Source organism: Coregonus clupeaformis, chromosome 30, assembly GCF_020615455.1.
Source record: "Coregonus clupeaformis isolate EN_2021a chromosome 30, ASM2061545v1, whole genome shotgun sequence".
NCBI classification, from domain to species: domain Eukaryota; kingdom Metazoa; phylum Chordata; class Actinopteri; order Salmoniformes; family Salmonidae; genus Coregonus; species Coregonus clupeaformis.
Window position 1 is genome coordinate 41138739 of NC_059221.1, and position 13201 is coordinate 41151939.

The window sequence follows — 13201 nt, forward strand, 5'->3', positions numbered from 1 at the left end:
GGCGGGGCTAAGGGGTACAGTAACACATTACACAAAGCCCTTAAGGGGCATACACACATTTATAATTCTAACAGCTTTTTAGTTGGTATTTAATTGTCTTAAAATATTGTTCAATGTCTTTTTGTAACGTAAGAAAAAGGGGTGTTTTATTTGTGAATATGAAATTTGGCCAAAAGAATAATGAAATTATAACATAACGTTGTTTACAATTATTTATATCGTAGGTGAAGAATCTTAGCAGTCCACCTCTCCATAAAATCTTAATAAATATGTTCAACTATAAATCTACTGATGTCTTGCCACAGATTATTTACATGAATACAGTGCCAAAAAAGATGCAACACCGTTACTGGGGTGATCGTTACAAACAGGTACAATTTGAATGTATGTCTTTTTTCAACTTCATATAGTGGTTTGCAGGATAATATTTATGAATAATTTTAAAATAAACTTTTGTTAATCAGTAGGTATGTGTGAGGCAACATCCAACGTTTTCCCCAACAGATATTATCAATAAAATGATTCCAAAAAGGTATAGGCACATATAGCTCAATTGTTGTTGAATGGACCAAAAGAAAAACAACATTTTCCTACTGATGAGTCAACAGGGGTAATCGAAGGTAGGTTCTGAGGGTCAGGTCTTAAGACGTTCCTGAATAATAAAGCAACACCTGAGGGAATGACATCCCGCGACCGGGAGACCCATGGGGCGGCGCACAATTGGCCCAGCGTCGTCCAGGGTAGGGGAGGGAATGGCCGGCAGGGATTTTTTATATTTTTTTATTTTTTTTATTTTACCTTTATTTAACCAGGTAAGCCAGTTGAGAACAAGTTCTCATTTACAACTGCGACCTGGCCAAGATAAAGCAAAGCAGTGCGATAAAAACAACAACACAGAGTTACATATGGGGTAAAAAAATACATAAAGTCAAAAAATACAACAGAAAATATATATACAGTGTGTGCAAATGTAGCAAGTTATGGAGGTAAGGCAATAAATAGGCTATAGTGCAAAATAATTACAATTAGTATTAACACTGGAATGCTAGATGTGCAAGAGATTATGTGCAAATAGAGATACTGGGGTGCAAAATAGCAAAATAAATAACAATATAGGGATGAGGTATTTGGGTGGGCTAATTTCAGATGGGCTGTGTACATGTGCAGTGATCGGTAAGGTGCTCTGACAACTGATGCTTAAAGTTAGTGAGGGAGATAAGAGTCTCCAGCTTCAGAGATTTTTGCAATTCGTTCCAGTCATTGGCAGCAGAGAACTGGAAGGAATGGCGGCCAAAGGAGGTGTTGGCTTTGGGAATGACCAGTGAGATATACCTGCTGGAGCGCAGACTACGGGTGGGTGCTGCTATGGTGACCAATGAGCTAAGATAAGGCGGGGATTTGCCTAGCAGTGATTTATAGATGGCCTGGAGCCAGTGGGTTTACGACGAATTTGTAGTGAGGACCAGCCAACAAGAGCGTACAGGTCACAGTGGTGGGTAGTATATGGGGCTTTGGAGACAAAACGGATGGCACTGTGATAGTCTACATCCAATTTGCTGAGTAGAGTGTTGGAGGCTATTTTGTAAATGACATCGCCGAAGTCAAGGATCGGTAGGATAGTCAGTTTTACGAGGGCATGTTTGGCAGCATGAGTGAAGGAGGCTTTGTTGCGAAATAGGAAGCCGATTCTAGATTTAACTTTGGATTGGAGATTCTTAATGTGAGTCTGGAAGAAGAGTTTACAGTCTAACCAGACACCTAGGTATTTGTAGTTGTCCACATACTCTAGGTCAGACCTGTCGAGAGTGGTGATTCTAGTCGGGTGGGCGGGTGCCAGCAGCGTTCGATTGAAGAGCATGCATTTAGTTTTACTAGTGTTTAAGAGCAGTTGGAGGCTACTGAAGGAGTGTTGTATGGCATTGAAGCTCGTTTGGAGGTTTGTTAATACAGTGTCCAATGAAGGGCCAGATGTATACAAAATGGTGTCGTCTGCGTAGAGGTGGATCTGAGAGTCACCAGCAGCAAGAGCGACATCATTGATATACACGGAGAAAAGAGTCGGCCCAAGAATTGAACCCTGTGGCACCCCCATAGAGACTGCCATAGGTCCAGACAACAGGCCCTTCATTCTTGGATGTAGCTCAGTTGGTACAGCATGGCGTTTGCAACGCCAGGGTTGTGGGTTCGATTCCCACGGGGGGCCAGTATGAAAAAAATCTATAATGTATGCACTAACTGTAAGTCGCTCTGGATAAGAGTGTCTGCTAAATGACTAAAATGTAAATCTAAAATCCATCTCGCTAGGTCTTCTCCCACTGTCAGCCACGGGGCTTCCTCTCACCACCATATTTGGTAGTGAGTGGAAACGACAACAGGATGCTTCACATTTATACATCCAGTGAAATATTCGATTCAATTCAAAGGGCTTTATTGGCATGGGAAACATATGTTTACATCTGTCTCATTATTATATCTGTGATGATACGTTTGATACCGGAACTCCTAGGCATGTATCGAAATCGCTAAGCGCTTCGAAGCAGTTTCTTCATTCACAACAACTGGGAACTCGGAATAATACGAGATCAAAGCATGACGTCAGTGATCTTCAGGTCAGAAAGTCGGAGCTCTAGAAAGAGGCCCGAATTCCCGAGTTGGATGACCGTTCAAATCGATTTTTCCCAGTCGGAGCTCGTTTTTTTTCGTGTTCCCAGTTGTTTTGAACACTCGGAAGTCGGAGATTTGTGAGTTCCCAGTTGTTTTAAACGTAGCAAGTGTGCGGATGCGTGTATCGCGTTATGAGAAGTACGTCATCAATGACGTCAGAAGCTTCGTTTGATCACGCGCTTTTTCAACCCGTCTGTTGCAAAATGCGAAATCCCTTTGATTTCATTTTTAAAACATTTAAAATTTCGCCGTGATTCCAATTATTTCTTCCATTCAATCAATCAAATGTATTCATAAAGCCCTTTTTACATCAGCAGATGTCACAAAGTGCCATTCCAAGCTGCTTTCAAACGCCGACCTCTACTGTACACCGTACTTATTATTATTGTTAGGATTTTGACAAGAAAGCTTCCCCTGACCGGTAGCTTAGTAGGGAACATTCAGAGACGTAAGGGTGGGTATAAACGCGGCTCCCGTTGAAGGCACACTATTTTGAAAATGGTTTTATGTGAAACCACACTTTCTGCACTGTTGTTCAAATAATTTGTTTTATTTAATATAATATAAGCTTCTGTCTTAAGCATCGTAAATAATGCCATAGATTCAGTTTTAGAAAAAATAGTAAACTTGAAGGCAAAAAAGGGAAGCATGATGTAAGATGCAAACCTGGTTGGTATTCCAACTGATTATAGGCAGTAAAGCCAACCACTCAACGCTGCGCCATGGAGTTTTGATAAAAAACTGTGGTGAAAAAAAAAACGCCCCTCTGATAATCACACGCTGCTATTTATTGCTGACCAGCAGATATCACTAATGTGCATTGTGAACAGATAATTTGTGAACAGATAATGAAGCTCCGAGGCTTTCAGACGGCCTCGGTGTCCATCACATTGCAGAACAAACCAACCGCTCACTGTATGTGGACCGACGCATCGATCACACTTACAGCATCATAACACAAAATGGTACGCAGCTTCATCTGGATATGTGTGCAAGCGAATGAAGCGATGCACTTGATTTTGCTCTCCCGAAGCGCGCCGGTGCTTGGTGGATTTTGGGTTCTTAGTCCAATTGAATGCGAGATGTACAGGCGATGGATCACTCTCCATACCCGGTCCAGGACGACCTGAATCAAGTGCGCCCCAATCAGTTACGCTCGAGCCCCACTAGGTGGCAGTATTTTCGTTTTCCCAAGCAAAATAACGCATAGCCAGTTGCTGTAACTACTTCCGGTGGCAACTACAGCGAAGGAGAAATCGTCAATTTGGGGTGGGTTGTTGTTGCGCTCCTAGGTTTTTAACATTGATATTAAGCTAAAAAATAATTCAAATTGCATCTTCCTGCAAAGTTTGCGAAATATCGTTGGACCCTGGGATGTGTAACTAGCCAGCTAAATTCGCTACATAATTCATTAGCTAGCTAACATTAGCTACAATTGCTAGCTCTAGTACACCGTTTAGAGCTGGTAGAATGGTGGAGGAGGAAGACGAAGCAGTTTATGACGAGGATTTGGATGACGGGGCGGGTGGAGCCGATGGGAGCCACGGCAAGAGAAAAAAGTTGTTCTCTAAAGAGCTTCGGTGTATGATGTATGGGTTTGGAGACGACCAGAATCCCTACACTGAATCAGTGGACATCCTGGAGGACCTTGTGATCGAGTTCGTCACGGAGATGACACACACAGCCATGTCCATCGGACGCCAGGGCCGTGTCCAGGTGGAGGACATTGTTTTCCTCATCCGGAAAGATCCAAGGAAATTTGCTAGAGTGAAAGACCTCTTGACGATGAACGAGGAGTTGAAGAGAGCCCGCAAGGCCTTTGATGAAGCAAACTATGGTTCTTAGATCCTGTGGTTGTAGAGGGATATGTGCTTCAACTTGAACATTTTTATCTTTCGCTTTGTCCATGCTTTTTATTCTGCTATGATTATTTGACATGTTTTTATAAGGATCTAAAGTTTATTTTGTAGCAGATGTGGCCATAGAGATAATTTTAATTGACCATCCACTTGTGACTTCAGATATGTTTGTGCTCATGTCAAATGCCAATGCCTTCTATACATATCTTTATCAAAATCGTCTGTTTCGTGTGACTTTCCAGCAGACTAGATGCTATGTTGCTGCCTTTCACAGTTTGGAAAGTGGATTGCACATTTGTTCACAAATAATTTCTCAAAATCTAATAGCATAGACACATCTAATAGGGTGGCAGGTAGCTGAGCTTTTGACTGTTTCGAAAGGTTGCTGTTTAGAATTCCCAAGCTGACACTGAAAAATGTGTCTGTGCCCTTGAGCAAAGCGCTTAACCCTAATTTGTTCCAGGTGCTGCGTACTACTATGGCTGACCCTGTAAAACAACACATTTCACTGCACCTATCTGGTGTATGTGACAACTTTTTTTATACTAGAAAGTTTTTTATACTCAATGTTTTATTTGTTAATGTCTGCAGAAGGATATTGCTTTGCCATATCAATCATATGTCCTGTGAGGAAACTTCGCTTGCATGTAAAGATTGTTGTCCTGTTTATCACTAAGGATAGGCCTAGTGACATAATTGTGAAATGGAAATGTATGAATACAGTAACTCGCAGCCTTTGAAACAATTTATTCCGTCCTTTACTGAGATATTTCAGGACATGGGCCTGGCCCTGAGGGGAGGAAAAATGTAGACTATCTATATGAATCCATGAATGGGTTTTTGTTCCGGAACCATTTCACTTGCTCCTACACCTTTAGACAGTGGATATATAGCTTTATCTTTGAGTAAAAAACTATTCGGCCTGTTGTGTTAAATGTTTGCAAATCTTCTGCACATGGACCTAATTGTGCATGGAATAAAACTCACTTAATGTTTTATCTCTGCCGGACTGAATTTATCCTTTGTTGCTTAATCTAGGGTTTCCCAAACTCTGTCCTGGAGCCCTCCCTGGGTGCACCTTTTGGTTTTTACCCAAGGACTACATAGCTGATTCAAAAAACCAACTCATCAAGCTTTGATTATTTGAATCCGCTGTGTAGTGCTAGGGCAAATATACAGTACCAGTCAAAAGTTTGGACACCTACGTGTTCAATTTTTTATTTTATTTTTATTTTACTATTTTCTACATTGTAGAATAATAGTGAAGACATCAAAACGATGAAATAACACATATGGAATCATGTAGTAACCCAAAAAGTGTTAAACAAGTCAAAATATATTTTATATTTGAGATTCTTCAAAGTAGCCACCCTTTGCCTTGATGACAGCTTTGCACACTCTTGGCATTCTCTCAACCAGCTTCATGAGGTAGTCATCTGGAATGTATTTCAATTAACAGGTGTGCCTTAAGTTAATTTGTGGAATTTCGTTCCTTTTTAATGTGTTTGAGCCAAACAGTTGTGTTGTGACAAGGTGGGGGGGTAAAAGACCAAGTCCATGTTATGGCAAGAACAGCTCAAAAAAGCAAAGAGAAATGACAGTCCATCATTACTTTAAGACATGAAGGTCAGTCAATACGGAACATTTCAATAACTTTGAAAGTTTCTTCAAGAGCAGTCGCAAAAACCATAAAGTGCTATGATGAAACTCGCTGTCATGACGACCACCACAGGAATGGAAAACCCAGAGTTACCTCTGCTGCAGAGGATAAGTTCATTAGAGTTAACAGCCTCAGGAATTGCAGCCCAGAGAAATGCTTCAGAGTTCAAGTAACAGACACATCTCAACATCAACTGTTCAGAGGAGACTGTGTGAATCAGGCCTTCATGGTCGAATTGCTGCAAAGAAACCACTACTAAAGGACACCAATAAGAAGAATAGGCTCGCTTAAGCCAAGAAACACATGCAATGGACATTAGACCGGTGGAAATTTGTCCTTTGGTCTGGAGTCCAAATTGGAGAGTTTTGGTTCCAACCTGCGTGTCTTTGTGAGACGCGGTGTGGGTGAAAGGATGATCTCCACATGTGTATTTCCCACCTTAAAGCATGGAGGAGGTGTTATGGTGTGGGGGTGCTTTGCTGGTGACAGTGTCAGTGATTTATTTAGAATTCAAGGCACACATAACCAGCATGGCTACCACAGCATTCTGCAGCGATACGCCATCCCATCTGGTTTGGGCTTAGTGGGACTATCATTTGTTTTTCAACAGGACAATGACCCAACACACCTCCAGGCTGTGTAAGGGCTATTTTACCAAGAACAAGAGTGATGGAGTGCTGCATCAGATGACCTGGCCTCCACAATCCCCCAACCTCAACCAAATTGAGATGGGTCAGACGGCAGAGTGAAGGAAAAGCAGCCAACAAGTGTTTAGTATATGTGGGAACTCCTTTAAGACTGTTGGGAAAGCATTCCAGGTGAAGCTGGTTGAGAGAATGCCAAGAGTGTGCAAAGCTTTCATCAAGGCAAAGGGTGGCTATTTGAAGAATCTCAAATAGAAAATATATTTTGATTTGTTTAACACTTTTTTGGTTACTACATGATTCCATAATAATGCCATTTCGCAGACGCTTTTAAACAAAGCGACACAGTCATGTGTGCATACATAGTTGATGTCTTCACCATTATCCTACAATGTAGAAAATGGTAAAAATAAAGTAAAACCCTGGTATGAGTAGGTGTGTCCAAACTTGACTGGTACTGTATTTATTGTATTATAATTTGTATTTTGCAGTGAGGAAATAGGCCTAGCTATACATTTACATTCAAGTCATTTAGCAGACGCTCTTATCCAGAGCGACTTACATGAGCAATTAGGGTTAAGTGCCTTGCTTAAGGGCACATCGACAGATTTTTCACCTAGTCGGCTCGGGAATTAGAACCAGCGACCTTTCGGTTACTGGCACAACGCTCTTACCCACTAAGCTACTGCTTTCTAATCTGATGTGGCTTGTTATTTTGGTCCATAACAGTAACAATGGCAGCCATACATCAAAGACAAGATGGATGTGTGGGTCAAATAAATAAAACATAAAAACATTTTATTGATATTCCTCAATAATAGCGTACAGACCAACTTCCAGTGAGCATGTGTTTATTAATTTATCTCCTTTCAAGCAATAATTTGTTATTACAGTGATGTGGTTACCGTTGGCATTGGTCTAAGCAGCGATCACAAGCTACCCGTCAGACTACATCCCGACTAAGCTCCCAGCTTCAGGCTGTTGAGGTGGTAGGTGCCCATGATGCACTGAGCCATACTGTGGAGTTGCAGTGAATTTCACATCCTGGCCTTGCCCACCTGATTTGGAGAACAGCAGCAGCTTGGCGTCATAATCACAAGCAAGAAGGGCTCAAAAGCCCTGGTAACCCCCACCAGGTGCCTGTCTGTTGAATCGAGGTGGAGGAACAGAGGCAATGGACCAGATAAGAGGGGAAGGGCAGGTTGGAGTGGGTCAATAGAGGATCAGAATAGGTCAGCAGGGGGTCAAAGGAAGGAGGAATGTCCATGAGTCTCTGTTTTACTGCACATTTTCCATCATCTTGAGGAATTCTAAAAAGAGTGACAAATCCATTATGAACAAAAAGTTTTAAATTCATGGCTATGTAATTCAGGGTCAATAAAGTCCTTTCAGTATCCATTATGAAAATGCAAGTCAATATGTAGGCTAATTGGCCAATCAGCATCACAATTATTATCAAAGGCATCATCCCTGTCATACCGTCAAAGTCCAGCATGCCATCAGCGTTCTTGTCTCCATCCTTCAGCAGCTCATCGATCTCCTCCTCTGAGATTTGCTCGCCAGAGCTGCGGATGATGATGGCGAACTCTTCTCTGTCTATGTAGCCGTCGGCATTCCTGCGCAAGTAACACATTGGAAGGAGTTTAACAGCCTTTCGACATCATTTGAAGGCGGACTGTAATTGCACACATGTAAACTGTAACCCCTTCTCCCCAAACCTGTAACGTACTTGTCGAACACACGGAAACATTCCGCTAACTCTTCCTCGGACTTGCCGGCCTGGTCCTCCTTTAGGAGCCTCACCATCATGACCAAGAACTCCTCGAAGTCGATTGTGCCGCTACCTGAGGTGAAGAGTCAGATAGATGACGCAACACGCTCGAATACAACAGTTAAAGACAATGTAAACAGGTATTTATGATACACTGGTCACAACATGGGCATAGGTTACCCAAAAGTAATTTAAGCATCCCATTTAAGTTTATACATACATTAACGTAGGCTAATATAATATATTTTAGATTCAGCCGTTTCTCACCATCCTCATCGACCTCCTCAATGATTTCATCCAACTCCTCTCTTGTCGGATTCTGGCCCAACATCCTCATGACCTGACCCAATTCCTTGGTGCTGATATCACCGCCACCGTCGGTGTCGAACATGTCGAAGGCAGCCTTGAACTCTGGAATGATGAGGTAGCTGATAAGTATCGGGAAACGTATTATTGTATTCATTAGACCTGACATTAAATTAACCGCAACATGGGTTTGTGATGGGCCTACTCACCGTTAAGCATCTCCTCGCTCAAGAATGAGCGAGCCTCCTGTTGCGCATCAGTCTAGAGAAAAAAAACAGCGCCACGTGTCATGTCATTGAAGTGACCATCTCTCCAAGACCAAGCTTATTTTTTTGCCAACAGTTGTTGATGTTATTGGCTATCAGATTAGTGTGTTTGTTTTATTGACACTCAAAAAAAAAAAAAAAAAAGTGTCCTCACAAAAGGGGCAGGCTAGGCCTATAAGGACTACTGACAGCTCTTGTGCCAAGTGAAACTTAGCTACGCTATTTAAGGCTCAGCACATTACTTCCCCCACCCTCTGTATATGGCCATACGGATACACAATCCGGCGGAATTTGTCGCGTAAGCACAACCCGCAGCCTTGCTGTGGGACTCCCTTTTAGGTTGTGTGCCCGACAAGCACCCATAAACCCATATATACCGTGCGCCCACTGAACACATAACTTTCATGCTCCAGAAATACTGCTATCAATACTTTATATTTTTGGTTAACACAATTTAGTTGTTATCAAGATGAGATTGAGAAAATCATGAGCTAAGCAAATTTCAATCACACGTCGTATACCTTACACTTTATATTCAAGAGACAATACATTGTCGATATTATTCTCAACTAAATTATTTCTAAATTAGGCTAATTAAATCTTAATTGCCCTTATTTCTTTGCCCATCCAGATTTAACATTGCACATTTAACCAATACAACCTCGCTATTTATCATGCATTTATTCGTGTAATTGGTTGTGTGTGTTCAAATTATTGTTCTTACCATGGTTGCGAATTAGCTTTCCCCAAAATATCCACGGAAATAAAGCCCAAGGAGTGGTCAATCCGCGTGCACCTCAACAGAAAGACTAGACGTTAAGTAAGAGTTCAGACACGCTTTAAACTGGTCACCTAAGACACGCCCCCCGATGCTCACAGGACTCCAGATTTAGAATCTTGAACTTTTTAGGGTTCTGAAGCCCCCCACAAGCCAATAAAAATGTTGAGTGGTGAGTGGTGGTCTTGAATCTGCAAACATTTAATTGATGGGGTAAACTTAGCTTAGGAAGTTTGGGGGCAAGTTTTGGGAAGTTTTCAGGTACATGTCACTATTGAAAGGCACACAACATTTCTGGGCATTCAAGTAAGACTTTTTATAAGTATGCATCTACCAATTTTTTATTTTGATTGTAAGTCAGGGCTGAGTGTCTGTGGGTTTTCGCTCTTCCCTTGTACATGATTGATGAATTAAGGTCACTAATTAGTAAAGAACTCCCCTCACCTGGTTGTCCAGGTCTTAATTGAAAGGAAAAACCAAAAGCCCGGAGACACTAGGCCCTCCATGGAATGAGTTTGACACCCCTGTTGTAAGTGCAGCAGGTTTGAGGTACCTGAATGTAACAGTATACCTAGCTATTCCCTGTCAGACACAATGTTTTTGCTCATCAAGCTAAACAAATTCCCTCTCCGGCCCCACTCGCAAAGTTTCAATGTTTTTTTTATTCAGAAGGGAATGAAGCCAGCCCTTTTAAGCAATCTCTGAAAATATTAAATTCTGAAACAAGGTGTAGCTTATGTCCAAGCATGCACTTGTGATTTCAAGCAAATATGGTGATTGCTGGTACCATACTTTAAACCAAAGGTAGGCCTCAGCATTGCTGATAAAGAAGGGTGGGCCCAGAGTGGGTTGTGACCGTGGGATGGCGTTTTATTCTGGGTGTGAAACCCTACCCTGTGGAAAAGGGCTGCAGAGCTGGAAGCTGGCAGTGCTATGCCCTGAATAGCAGACGATTTATGGTTGTATGGGGACAGGACAGAGACAGAGCCCGCCCTTAATTACAGTATCGTATCCAATAAACAGGCCAACCACTCAATATTTGACTCTCCTTGTATGGTGGAGGTTTCCTGCGCAGAGATAATAAGGCCTGGTGTCTGAGAGGGAGGAGGAGGGGTGGGATTCTGGGATATTATGGGGAAGAAGGGGGTGGGATGTTGTTAGTGGTGGTGGTGGTGGGGGTTAAGGGCTATATACTCAGGGAGCGGAGGATATCTTCCAAAATAAGGATTTGGTGGGCTGCTGCTACTACACATTTCAAACCTCTAGGTTCTTATTCCAGACACCTTCAAGATACGCTGTTGCATCTAGCAGCGGTGTCAGAGCCCTTGGAGATGGCATCTTACAATACTGATATAGTATTTGTAAACCTGGGGACCTCTCCATGGAGACAGAGCAGTGTCAGTGCATTCTGTTGAGTGCTCACAGCTCTTTTTTGATCATCATGGATGACATGAAGTGATGAAAAGATCATTGATTTTGCAAGTTGCCGTTAGCGACGCAATTAGAAGCATCTGAACGTTTTCTTCACCTTTACTGTCTTTCTTTTTTGGTGAACTGTTTTGGACTTTGCATGCTCCTTTACCTAATGTGGTAGACCTATTTCTCTTTCATCCATTTTCATGAATCTTTCAAGATTCATCACAAGAAAAACCACAACAAAGGACCTCAGAAGGATTAGGCAGAGCCAATCAAGATGACCGTTTTTTCTATGGACTTTGGAACAAAGGTGTTTTCAGAAACCAAGGACACTGACTAGTGGGAATAGTTCATATATGGGAATAGGAGAGGGGAGGAGAAAGTGGAATATACGGGGTGAGGGTGGGCTAGGATACCTGAGATGTTGCAGTCAGGGTGGGGGGGAGTGGTAAGGGAAGGCGTGGGGGTGGTGGAGGGGAGGGGTAGTGGTACTGGAGGGGAGGGCTGATAGTGATGCATTATGATTGGCAAAGGGCTTGTCTTGATACAGAGAAACGGTAGAGTGGAGTGATACAGAAGGAGCAGACAATGAGCCAGTCTACTGTATCAACATGACAACAAGGGATGGAAACATATGTTAAAGATGAAAGCAGGTTTATTTTTGAAAGTGCTCTGTACAGGGTTGAGACGCGAGAGGGGCGAGACGCAGAAAAAAGAAGGGCGAGACAAAGAGGGGAGAGGGGAGGGACTCAGAGGAGCCAGGGGCGAGATGCAGAGGGGAGAGGGGAGGGACTCAGAGGAGCCAGGGGCGAGATGCAGAGGGGAGAGGGGAGGGACTCAGAGGAGCCAGGGGCGAGATGCAGAGGGGAGAGACGCAGCGGGGCCAGAGGGGTGTAGCATTTCTTGAGAGGGAGCAGGTGTAAAGAGACAGCTGGGTGGGAAGTGTTAGGTTGCGGGTTGCGGAAAGAGCCTTCGTCTTAAAAGGGTTGGACGGATATTTATAGCCACAGAGTCCACATTACTGAGATCGGCAGTATTGAGGAGGGGGTAAATAACCTTCAGTTATTGTCTTTTCTCAAACACATTTTCACTTTATTGTAGTGTTTTGGGGTAGAATCTTTACTGTAGTGGATTTGGGCAGACTCCTTAGTATATATATATATATATGTATATGTATGTATGTATATGATTGGGCAGAGGCGCTGCCATGGGTGGGCTTGGGGGGGCATAGGCCCACCCACTTGGGAGCCAGGCCCACCCACTGAGGAACCAGGCCCAGGCAATCAGAATGAGTTTTCCCCCACAAAAGGGCTTTCTTACAGACATAAATACTCCTCAGTTTCCTCAGCTGTCCGGGTGGCTGGTCTCAGACGATGCCTCAGGTGAAGAAGCCAGATGTGGAGGTCCTGGGCTGGCGTGGTTGCACATGGTCTGCGATTGTGAGGCCGGTTGGACGTACTGCCAAATTATCTAAAACGACGTTGGAGGCAGCTTATGGTAGAGAAATTAACATTACATTCTCTGGCAACAGCTCTGGTGGACATTTCAATTGCACGCTCCCTCAAAACTTGAGACAACTGTGGCAGGGATGTAGCTCAGTTGGTAGAGCATGGCGTTTGCAACGGCAGGATTGTGGGTTCGATTCCCACGGGGGGCCAGTATGAAAAAAAAAAATGTATGCACTCACTAACTGTAAGTCGCTCTGGATAAGAGCGTCTACTAAAATGTAATTGTGTTGTGTGACAAAACACATTTTAGGGTGGCCTTTTATTGTCCCCAGCACAAGGTGCACCTGTGTAATGATCATGCTGTTTAATCAGCTTCGTAATATGCCACA

General features: G+C 43.0%; 2 protein-coding genes across 2 annotated transcripts; one reads left to right on the forward strand and one right to left on the reverse strand.

Moving 5' to 3' along the window:
- The first annotated feature begins 3875 nt into the window (after window positions 1-3875).
- Window positions 3876-5519, forward strand: LOC121546789 (transcription initiation factor TFIID subunit 13-like). The gene has a single exon (XM_041858029.2). The coding sequence runs from the start codon at window positions 4135-4137 to the stop codon at window positions 4507-4509; it is 375 nt and encodes a 124-aa protein (XP_041713963.1). The 5' UTR covers window positions 3876-4134; the 3' UTR covers window positions 4510-5519.
- A 2089-nt stretch (window positions 5520-7608) lies between these two features.
- On the reverse strand, window positions 7609-10007 carry LOC121546027 (troponin C, skeletal muscle). The gene is made up of 6 exons (XM_041857007.1): window positions 9895-10007; window positions 9114-9165; window positions 8866-9009; window positions 8557-8671; window positions 8307-8443; window positions 7609-8137 (listed from the first exon to the last, which is right to left on the reverse strand). The coding sequence occupies exons 1-6, from the start codon at window positions 9895-9897 to the stop codon at window positions 8106-8108; spliced, it is 483 nt and encodes a 160-aa protein (XP_041712941.1). The 5' UTR covers window positions 9898-10007; the 3' UTR covers window positions 7609-8105.
- Between the last annotated feature and the right edge of the window lie 3194 nt (window positions 10008-13201).

Excerpts from the sequence above, each read along its gene's own strand:
- LOC121546027 (XM_041857007.1), bottom strand. Across the intron at positions 9,010-9,113 it reads GAGCGAGGAGATGCTTAACG|AGTTCAAGGCTGCCTTCGAC; the intron begins GTGAGTAGGCCC and ends TCATCATTCCAG. Across the intron at positions 8,138-8,306 it reads TGGCATGCTGGACTTTGACG|AATTCCTCAAGATGATGGAA; the intron begins GTATGACAGGGA and ends CACTCTTTTTAG.
- LOC121546789 (XM_041858029.2), top strand. The coding sequence starts at position 4,135 with ATGGTGGAGGAGGAAGACGAAGCAGTTTATGACGAGGATTTGGATGAC.